This window comes from Lolium rigidum, chromosome 7, assembly GCF_022539505.1.
Source record: "Lolium rigidum isolate FL_2022 chromosome 7, APGP_CSIRO_Lrig_0.1, whole genome shotgun sequence".
Classification (NCBI taxonomy): domain Eukaryota; kingdom Viridiplantae; phylum Streptophyta; class Magnoliopsida; order Poales; family Poaceae; genus Lolium; species Lolium rigidum.
Window position 1 is genome coordinate 200,179,007 of NC_061514.1, and position 11,820 is coordinate 200,190,826.

General features: G+C 44.7%; 1 protein-coding gene across 1 annotated transcript; it reads left to right on the forward strand.

Annotated features, from left to right (window-relative positions):
* Positions 1–2,103: 2,103 nt before the first annotated feature.
* LOC124673979 (pyruvate kinase isozyme A, chloroplastic-like) lies at positions 2,104–8,081 on the forward strand. The gene is made up of 6 exons (XM_047210020.1): positions 2,104–2,631; positions 4,111–4,201; positions 4,522–4,715; positions 4,991–5,112; positions 6,853–7,331; positions 7,487–8,081. Exons 1-6 carry the CDS (start codon positions 2,104–2,106, stop codon positions 7,786–7,788), a joined length of 1,716 nt encoding a protein of 571 aa, XP_047065976.1. The 3' UTR covers positions 7,789–8,081.
* Positions 8,082–11,820: the final 3,739 nt, after the last annotated feature.

An 11,820-nucleotide genomic window follows, 5' to 3' on the forward strand; every position in this document is an offset into this window, starting at 1 on the left:
CACTAGCGTCTAGGGTGCCCAAACACCCAAGAGTAACAATATCCGCAAGGGATAACAAGGGGAATCAAATTTCATTGGAGAACCAATATATTTGGATCTCCTTTATCAAAACCTAAAGTATCAACGAAGTTGGGGCAATGGGGGGGCATGTCAGAGGTTTGAGCTCAAGGAAACAATGAAGGAGAGAGGTAAGGTCGTGCCCTCCACTTGGGAAGAAGAGGATGTGCCCTCCAAAACATCCAGGTGGAGTTTTGAGCTAAGGTCCGGGGCGTACCGAGAGTTGCGGCCTCGACGCCACCCTTGGAAGTGCCCTGGTACAAACATGTCGGTACAACCGGGCCCCGGAACATCCGAGGTATAACCCTAGAAGATTCGGGCGTGCAGTTCAAGAGCATAACAATAAATAAATAAGAGTGATATATACTCTCGACCATGGGAATTCTTAAGGTTCCATACATGTGGATTTGTGTACTGTGTTTTGTTTCCACCCATACATTCCGAAGCGAACCCACTCTTGATAGTATGGTTTACTGAAGACTCAGTATACAATAAATGTTGGGACTCCATCTCTTCTCTCTTTTCAGCTTGAGAAGTCTCCAACAATGTATGTTTCATTCCAAGTGTGTTTAGGCACTATCATATATCTCAATAACATGGTTAGTATGATAATCATGTTTTCATTAACACCGAACCACTTAGGGGAGGGAAAATCCCTTTCAAAAACGAGGTTGAGTGGATGTGGTTAGATGTAGAGTTTTGTTTGCTTTTGGTCAGCCCTAGACCCAATTCTTTCTTCTTGCATCTCCTCAAATTTTGGCACGGAGTCGTGTTGATGGCGTGGTTACGAGGAAGGAATTTAGGCTTGATGGTGTGCAAGACCATCCCAGCCTCCACTGGTGGAGGCCACTTTATGATTTTCTGGTCTAGATAACATCATACTAGTTTCAAATTGACGTTCTAGTCCATCTATAATTCTCATAACCCATGGAAGGTTTTTTTTCTTCTGATAACCAACATTATGCCTTTTTCAACGTCCTTACTAAAGACAATTGAAGTTTGTAGTTTTCCGTACGGTCCATAGTTGCCCCCTACACAGAAGCTCCCGGTAGCACTTCGTGCTAATGATTTCGGCATGTTCATGAGTGGCCTATATGAGGCAAAATGCATACGGAAAGAAGGCGATGTCGAGCTACCCCCATCACAAAAAGAACCTAGCCATCCTGTCGGAGGTCCCAATAATACATAAGTTAGAATTGGAATTCAAACAGAGTCGAAGATTGAACTATGAAATTGTTCCATTATGCCCTCAACTGACTATATATCTCGGTGATATCCAACATGGCTACACCTAGTGGCGGAGCGTGACACGACACAAATTATGGGCCAAAATGCTTATTGGGCAGCACTAAGGGTCTACAACTCCATCGCATCTATTGTAGCATGGGCCAGACGATGCTAATTGAGCCAACAATTACCAAAACATATAATATTTGACATGTAGTCATAATTTTTCATCTAGAGAAGACCGTGACATGCTGTATGGCCTCCAAGACGCGCCGTCCCTGGCTACATCATCTTCAAGAAGCAAATGGAGGGGGTGAACACATTATGTTGGTGTTGACGTTTGGACCGATGTTGCTGTGTATTGACTTTATCACACTTATTATAATAGTGTGATGTCTGATAAAGAAAAATCCAATAGTCGCAACATTGTTTGACCATTCGAAGGAAAAAAAGAAAAGAAACATTAGTTTAAAATCTCAAATCTCCAGCATTGTTGGATGAAATAGACCCTCTCACACTGTGCGGACGAAACTGTAGAAAGTTTGAAGCCGACATGAAGGTCCATTCACAGTCGCAAGCCGCCAAACCGGTCCGGTTTGAAAAATGACAACACGTGAAGCCTCGGTTAGATCCAACCCCCAGGAAACCACCTCGCCACGTCACCTTCCAACTCGCATCCCGGCGACACTCCCCAAGCGGGGCGGCATCGTACCAAAACCATCATCCTCGTAATCTCCGCCATCCTCCCCGAGCCAAAACCCCCAGCAAAATTCCCTCTCACCCCCACCCCGCACGCGCCCATCCCCCGCCGCCGCCGCCATGGCCGCCGCCCACTCCCTCCTCCACCTCGCGGCGCCCAAGCCCCCCGCCCCGGCGTCAGCCCACCCGCCTCTCGGCGGCGCGGCGCTTTCCCTCCTCCGCCTGCTCCCCGCCCGCCGGCCCCACCGCCTGGTCGCCTCCTGCAGCTCGGCCCTCCCCGACCTCGCCGCCTTCCCCAACCCCAACGGCCTCCTCGTCGCCGAGCCCGCCGAGCCCGTAATCTCCCACGTGGCCACGGAGACCGAGCTGCGGGAGAACGGGCCGCGGAGCACGCGCCGCACCAAGCTCGTCTGCACCGTGGGCCCCGCCACCTGCGGCCCCGCCGAGCTCGAGGCGCTCGCCGTCGGCGGGATGAACGTCGCGCGACTCAACATGTGCCACGGGGACCGCGACTGGCACCGGAAGGTCATCGACGCCGTGCGCAGGCTCAACGAGGACAAGGGCTACGCCATCGCCGTCATGATGGATACTGAGGGGAGTGAGATCCATATGGGGGACCTCGGCGGCGCGCCCGCGGCCAAGGCGGAGGTGAGCCTGGCGCTCGGTTTATTTTTTGTTGGTTTGGCGCTGGGATTTTATTTTCATGCCCTGTGCTCGATGAAATGCGCGGCTGGACGAGCAGAGTGGCGCTGTACTGTCATGCCTGAATTTTGCTTCATCTATTAGGCCACGCACTTTTGAAGAGTTATCTTCAACGCAGTGACCTGCTAGTCTAGTTTTGAGCTAAGAGAAACAGTCTGGTATGGAATATCCCATTATGAAAATGCCAGTGGTATTTATAATTTTAACAAGTATGGTGGCCAGTAAAATAGCTCAAACAAGGCATACTATTGAAATTGTCTCAAACAGGGCATAACTTTTTCCCAGATCCTAGAGAACTAACAACTGATAAGCAATGAACTTCTGATCGTAATTGTCAAGGTCTAGGGTGCAAGCCCTGAAAAGAAGTATATGTTGTTCTTATATCACATCCTTCAAGTCTTGCTTCTAGCGGCTGACAAAACAAGGGAGGTTTTCAGTCATCCGGTCGGTTGTATATTATTCGAGTGATTTAGTGGATTGGTTGTACCAGATGGATCTGTTAGCAATTTAGTAGTAGTATGAGATAGCTGGTCTAATCCCCAACCACTTTTAGTCGGTTGGGTTCAATTCCACAGCAACCCCAACAAGACTGATATCTAACATACTTCGGCATGTTATATTTGGTTAACTTGTCAATAGGACTCGAGTATTAAGTTGTTTTCTTTCTGAAATGTTTTTATTTGCTTATTTAAAGATATGGAAATTAATCCTCGAAGCAAAAAGAACTTGGAAGTTAATTATGACCGGGACCGTGTTTAAGTATACCTTCTTTTTCCCGAGAAACCTCAAAAGGGCCAGGAGTCCCTGCTGCAATTCACTATAGAAAAGGGTTGCCCAGTTAATGAGGGAAAACAAGGCAGAAGCCATAAAATAATTGTAAAATTGAAATCCACAAATTTGTTGAATCTTTCGCCCTCTATAGGTAGGCATGGCACAAAAACTTCGCAATTACTGAATTCTATACTTTGCACTTTGCAGGTCATCTGTTCTACATTCAGTAGGTGTAACCAGTGTATTCAACAGATTGAATATATGCATGGTTGAGCTAATTCAACCTTTTGTAAAATCTGCGCTAATTGCCGTGCAAACTCAATCTTTTTTTCTGCATATAACAGTTGAAATGTGATGGTAACTAGCAATTACATGATATGATCTCTTGATCTCAGAGTAAAGTTACAATCAATAGCCAGAAGTAATTGAGCCACTACTGATTACTTTGTAAAATGAGATTCTGATCCTCTTTTTGAAATTTTAAATCACAGAGCAGGAAGTTAGATGTGAGCAACTCAGCAAAACTTTTATTCAATGAGAATACCTGATTTGTTCAGCTATATGATTTACTGCCTAATATGAGTCTTTTGGCAAAGTATTTCTGTATTAATTAATAGAAGTTCCATTTACCATCTGTTTCGGTGGATTTCACAGGATGGAGAAATCTGGACATTCAGCGTTAGATCTTTTGAGGCACCTCTCCCAGAACTAACTGTTCATGTGAACTACGAAGGCTTCGCTGAAGGTTCGCATGCCTCTTTATTGACCCTCTTTAGGCCTTGTTTGGTACTAGAGGATTTGTTGGGATTATCCCCACCAAACCACAAATCCCCACTTATTCCTAAAAGCATGTTGGGTTCTAGTGTATTTTCTCCAGTACCCAATACACTATCCCTACCTAGTGGATTGGGGATTTGGGGTTTTTGGGGATTGGGTGAAGGTAAGGGTTTCACCCAACCCAATCCCTTTGAGGATTATGCCTACTAATCCCCAGAAAAACTCTAGTACCAAACAAGACCTTATAGTTTTTGTTGCTGCCTTAATGTTTTTCTGGTTCTTACACAGATGTGAGAGTTGGTGATGATCTTCTTGTCGATGGTGGAATGGCTCGGTTTGAGGTTGTTGAGAAACTAGGACCAGATGTTAAGTGCCGTTGCACAGATCCTGGTTTGCTGTTGCCACGTGCCAATCTTACATTTTGGCGGGATGGCAGTGTTGTCCGCGAGAAGAATGCTATGCTTCCGACAATTACATCTAAGGTGATTTTACTATTATGATAATTTGTTGCTTTGAATCTGTAGTATTTATTGTTAATACCTTGGACTGCCAGAAATTTTGTTTGCTGTCTGAATAACGATATTTTTTAATTAAAAATGTCCTATTTACCCCAAATCACTGCATTGTGATATTGAGGAATTCCTTGGAATAGTCTGTGATCATGTTCTTAGTTTGGTACTGGCACGAGTGTTTTTACTAAAAGAGGGATTTAATAGTTATGATAATAATCCCTTTTTTCTTGTGATGCCCTTTGCAGGATTGGCTTGACATTGACTTTGGGATTGCTGAAGGTGTAGATTTTATTGCAGTTTCATTCGTCAAGTCAGCTGAAGTAATTAACCATCTAAAGAGCTACATTGCAGCAAGGAGTCGTGGCAGGTAATATTTCTCTTGAGGTCTTGACCAGTTTAAAAGACCTGGTTAATACTGATGTTTTTCTTCCCATCCCTCTCATGTCCTTCTCTCCATGGAGCAGAGGCTACACCTTATGCATCCATTGGTGCAATATTATTGTTATGGGCACTTAGCTCAAGTAACACATGGGCAAATAAACTAAATAACTAATGCATGAGCAGTGCAAGGGACCCATGCCAGGGTACATGGCAGCTTCTAACTCCCTGTGCAACAAACAATCTGTCCAAAAGTGATCACAATCCTTGCTTGTTGAGTCTTTGCACATTTTTTCGTAATAACATGTAAGGAATCTAACGACTATGGTCATGAAAACAGTTGCTCAGACAGCTAGGCCTTCTCAAGTCACGTGTTTTTTTTAGCCCGCGCAGCTCCCAACAACCTATTTACAATATCACTAGCAGAAAACCAAACCCCAAAAAGTCTCAGCCATAACTGCACCAACCCTTCCCTTTGTTCGCTGCCCTATTCTCTCGGCATGACTATATACCCATGTACGCACATCTAAATGTTGGGTAATGGGTATAGCGTGCTGTGTATCGCTCAACCTCCTAGCATGTAATCCGTAAGTGCACCAGTGTTTATGTGATTGCTGTAACTTGAATGCGTGTGAGATCCCAATTATTTTCATGCATCATCAACTATTCTTATTGGACATAGGCCTCCTTCTGCCGTAGTCTTCCGCTCCATCTTCACTACCAAATACATCACCGATGCTGGTGCCATTGCATGCTGGCTTCATCGCCAATCCGCACCACATCCTCGTACTGGATCAGTCATGTGTATAGTGTCAGAAGGTTGGTTAATACCTCAGGCATGTCGTAGTGCGCAGGGCTTGATGGAACCAGCAGCGATCCTAGACCTGGCAAGTAAGGTTGATATAACACCGTGGCTCAAATCCGCTTAATGCCCAGCCCACCTGTGTGACAGCGGACAGCCCGCCCCTCTTACACGCAGGCATTTAATTAGCACAATTATAGTTTTATGTTCTCTACCGACTTCATATTTCCCATTGCGTACTGGTATTCTAGAGCTATAACAACTCTCGTAGCCCCAATTTAAGTTCTTGTATGATTCTGTAGTTACTGTAGATAATAGGATGAATCAGCAACTTATGATCACCTTTTCACAAAACAGATAATAGGGTGAATTGCAAATATATTATGCAGCAGTTACAGTAGATCCAGACGGATCATCTCAGATGCTAAAAATGGTGCAGTTAGCCATAACTCTCAGGAGCTCGGCACCTACATTTTCACCAAAGCCAGGAACCAGCTGCGTATGACTAGCTTTCTACTAGTATTTAATTAGGGATTCTAGAGGACAATTCAGAGCACAATGTCTACGGGAATATTTAAGCTTTAAAATGGGGAGGTGCACTAGGTTTTGGTGCTACATGCATCTTACTTTAAATTTGAAGCCCTTGGATCGTAACTTCTAGTCATTCCACGAGTATTTTGTTTTGTGGCTAAAAGAATGAGCGTCGTAAAGTAACTGCATGCAGATTAATGACATTAGAAAACATCTTTCACTATCGGTATATGCTACATACTTTCTGAGGTTGATCTATATGGCTTGCTTCTGACAAGATCAAAGATATGCATTCTGAACAAAAATGAGCCATCCGATGTATTTCTGAAGCATTAGCATTGTTTGATTTCAAATTTGTTCCATCCTGATCATTATTGTTTTGCTGTTTGTGACCAGTGACATAGCGGTCATTGCAAAGATCGAGAGCATCGACTCTTTAACAAACTTGGAGGAGATCATCCGTGCATCAGATGGTGCCATGGTAGCCAGAGGGGACTTGGGGGCACAAATCCCCTTGGAACAGGTCCCTTCAATACAGCAAAAGATAGTTAAACTCTGCAGGCAGCTAAACAAGCCAGTCATCGTGGCTTCTCAGCTTCTCGAATCAATGATCGAGTATCCCATACCCACCAGGGCGGAAGTTGCCGATGTTTCTGAAGCAGTCCACCAACGTGCAGATGCTCTTATGCTTTCTGGCGAGTCAGCAATGGGGAGGTATCCAGATAAGGCTCTCAGTGTCCTCAATAGTGTTAGCTTGAGGATTGAGAGATGGTGGAGGGAGGAGAAGCATCATGAGGCACTAGAACTTGATGATGTTTCGTCTTCTTTCTCTGGCAAAATATCAGAAGAAATCTGCATTTCAGCAGCGAAAATGGGTAATTATTGCTGCCACATTATGCCTGCTATATTGTCAAATATATTGCTGTTTATCTTTCAATTTTTGTGCACTATCATGGTTATTCACGTAACACCTCAATTAACATTGGCACTTGAGCTATGTATGTCTAACAATAACTAATTTGACTTGCAGCTAACAAATTGGAAGTGGATGCTGTTTTTGTCTACACAAAGGGTGGCCACATGGCGTCCCTGTTGTCACGTTGCCGTCCTGACTGCCCGATCTTCGCTTTCACGAACTCGACGTCCGTCAGGAGACGGCTGAACCTCCAATGGGGCCTCATTCCCTTTCGCCTCACCTTCTCTGACGACATGGAGAGCAATCTGAACCGTACATTCTCCCTGCTCAAGGCCAGGGGCATGATCAAGTCCGGTGACCTGGTGATCGCTCTCTCTGACATGCTGCAGTCCATCCAGGTGATGAACGTACCATGAGAGACATCATCATCCCTCTCTGCGCTGTTCTGTACAAACGAGAGACTGCTCTAGGCCAGTTTCTGTTTGCAATTTATTCGTGTGTTCTTGTGTTGGACGGAACCTTGGAAGTCAACTGCGACAACAATAATGGGCTGCAATTCCTAGCCTGATGTAATACTCCTGTATCATCTAGGATTAGTCTGGACATTGGTAACTCTACGATTTTGTGTCTCTGTTTGGTTTACTTGTGTCAAGTGGTACAATGTAAAGTGATATTTATTACAGCAAGCAACAACTCTCGAAATTTTTCAGTATCTCTGTATACAGTAGTTTGGAATCCAAGCTACCCGCGGACGATCCCTAGCCTAGCTTGGCAATCCCTTGAAAATGCAATGAATTTTCCCTTGAGATGAAATTGCTTTTTCGGTGGCAGCTAAAATAAAAAAAACTCTCAAATCAACTCACGCATATTCCCTTGCGTCTGTTAACTATGCATATCTCCTGTTTCTATACTTGCTAGCTAGCAACCTCTTATCACACAGAAAGCGTGACATGAATGCAATATCCTGAAACTTTGACAACAGATGTATGCAATATCCTGAAACTTTGACAACAGATGTACGTAGTTCATATACTAGTAGAAGAAATGGATTTGGTTTTTTGGCTCCAAAGAGTATTAGCACCGGTTGTGTCACGAACTCAGACTAAAGGTTGCATCAGCACCGGTTCGTGCGACCATGTCGCAGGGGACCAGCAGAGCTCGAACTGGTGCTAAAGGTTTGTCGCCGGGCATGTGGCAGGCGCGAAACCTCATCCATCCCTCTCTCTATTTTTTCTTGGTGGAAGGTGTGAGGGTTGTGTGCTTGTTTGTTTTTCTTTCCCATGCACATGAGGTGCTCGATAAAATGTCTGAGAGAATGATGCCGCTTGGTTTCACACAAAAGAAAAATAATATGAGGTGATGTCCAATTAGCATACAAATACTAGTACGGGCAACCTCTTGTCAGATCGGATTAATTGCAGTATCTATCAACACAACTACGAAAACTGCATAAGTGGTACTTGGCTGCACGTTAGGAAAGTCAGCTGGATCATGCTGGTAATCAAAGATGAGCACTACGGGCGTGGAGATGACGTAATAAACATCGAATTTTCTGAATTATTTCAGTTATTCAATCAAGATGCCCTCGACAAATCTATGATCAGTGCCTATTGTTTGTAAGTATTATTTATGTACTTAAGTCTCTACCGCGGCTCGTCCATTGCATGCATATAACTATACTCATTATATTATGCAGAATGAAGATTCGCGAATGCCGAATTGGACAAATCTATGACATTGGGTCCGTTGACCCATATATCATGCATGAGTATAGTGTCGTACGCTATCCCAAGGACACAGAGGATAACTTGGTATCGGCGTTAAGGCAACACACACACACAAAAGGGAAATACTATTTCCTTACAACTTCTCGTGAGTGTTACTGTATTGAACACATTAAATCTATTTTGCTTACTCCATGTTAAGTGTAATTGACGAGTTATGCATGTGCGTAGATTTCACTTTATCCTGCTAGTCATTGAACCTGACGCCGGAGTAGTAGAAGTCATGGAATCGAAAAGTAAACCCCTTGCAGCGTGGGGGGTGACAAGGGATTAACTTGTCAATGCCTATGGATTGTAGGCTAGGGTTTAGTTAGAAGTAGAGGGCAAGTAGATCTCGAAGGTTTCAGCCGAAAAGTGCTCGACGATTATGAAAACTAGGGTTTGCATACAATGATTCGATGATCTCCTCGTCCCTCGACTCCCCCTTTATATAAGAGGTGGAGCCGAGGGTTTCGTTTTGTACAAGTTACAGAGTCCGGAACGGTTTCTAACTCATCCCGCCAGATTACAAACAACACTTCCTATTACAATTCTACTTTCCTTAATATATCTTGGGCTCTCGAACCTTCTTATTCTTCGGGTAGCGGGCCTTCATTAAACCCCAGATACTATCTTTGGCAGGCCCATTTGGGATGCCTATGTCAGTAGCCCCCGAGATTTTGCTTGAATCGTAGAATCAGGGAAAATCTCGACTGCTTATTCTTATTCGACAAATTAAACTTTTCTATATCTCTTTATATAAATTTCTATATTGTACGAGGATATTGGTAGTTGGGGCTAGTTCATCTGACGGATCAGGTACTAGTTAACCGCTCTAGTGGCAATCCGCAAAAACCTACTTCAAAATCACGTCCCTGGACATGATCTCGGGATACTGGTGCAAACTTCGACAGGTGCCGCTTAAGGTCTTACCATTATGTCGAGTCCCAGTCAAATTTATCGAGTACCTAACGCGTCCGTTAGGATTTTTCTTCGTATCTGTTCATACGGATAAAAGTAGCAGACCGCAGTCTTCGGCGATGCCACGCCCAGCAGAATGGATCTGGGGTCTTACCTTCGCAAATTTGCGGCATTCAGAAATTGATCGCAACTTTGGCGTTCTGAGAATATATTGTCGAGTGCTTTTCCGGCTGTTGGAATGGCACATTTTATTGAGTCAAATATGACTTATATTAATCTCCCGATGGGAGTATATGTAGAGTTAATTATAACTCGAAATATACTCTCTTGCTTTTCTATCTTTCTTTCTTTTTCTTTTTATATTTCATCGGGCACGCGAACAGCGTTCCCGATGGGAGTAGCCCCCGAGGCTACAGCCAAGAACTTGTGCTTGGTTGTAGGCTCAACATTTTAGTCCACCTTGTCGCTATATTGCCATTATCTCCCGATATTCTTTCTCTTCTCTTCTTTTTTTTATCTATCTATCGGGTGCGCGAACAGCGCTCCCGATGGGAGTAGCCCCCGAGGCTACAGCCAAGAACTTGTGTTTGGTTGTAGGCTCCCACAATTTCTATATCTGCCATAGTCGAAACTTTACTTTTATCGAAGTAGCCCCCGAGCATTTGGGCAAAAACTTGTTTCCGACCAAAGGCTCCCGAAGTATTCAAATAACTTATCCTGTCGCCATTCTCCTTTTATTTTTCTTGTCGACATATTTTCCTTTGTCAAATTCTCTCCAGCTCTATTAATGGTCGAGATTTTTCTGCTTTGTGGGTCCATTGTTCCCACCACGTTGACACGTCGTGCAAGTGGGGGACACACGTCCTCCGCTTTTCCTGGTGCACGCTCAGTAACGCCTGTTCCATTCCATCTTCATAAAAATACCTTTTTACCCTCTTATCTACTCGGATCTCTTTTCACCACACGATTTCTTCATCCGACGGTTCATTACTTCTCCCGAAGCCTATATAAACCTTTCTTCAACCTCCGTTCGGTCCTTCGCTTGCGCCGCACATCCGCTCCCCTCTCGCGAAAACTCCCCGCGCCCATCTCTTTCGATCTTCTCGCGTACACGAACATTGCTTCTTCGAGCGTCGTTGATGCCACCACGCACGCGCCTCACTCGCCATAGCACTCCGTAATCCACGATGGCTGCTGAAGATCTTGAGTGGGAGAGATCTAAAATCTCCAACCAGGATGTCAACCTCGATGAAGAGGCTTGGCCTCATGAAGAAGGAAGACGCCATCCGCTTTCCCAGCCGAAGAAAGCTACCCCAACCCTCCAATGGAGTACCGGGTTAGTTTCGTTGATCATCTCATCCGTGGCCTTTCTACCCCAATCCACGATTTCCTCCGCGGTCTTCTCTTTGTCTATGGGATTCAGCTGCACCAGCCGACCCCCAATTCCATCCTTCATATTTCTATTTTTATCACGCTTTGCGAATGCTTCCTTGGAGTCGCTCCTAATTGGGCTCTTTGGAAGCGCATTTTCTGCCTTCGCCGCAATGGCGCGCACAACGCCACCTACAACATAGGTGGTGTAGTTATCTCAGAATCCGAACCGACGTCGATTATTTCGACGTCAAATTTCCCGACTGCGTCCAAGGATGGCGCAAAAGGTGGCTCTATATACACGAAGAAAGTGCCAATTCCGTGGAACACAACATAGTTCATTTCGACGGAAAAGCAAAAATTCAACGCCGCTACTCCGGGATGCCGAGCTTC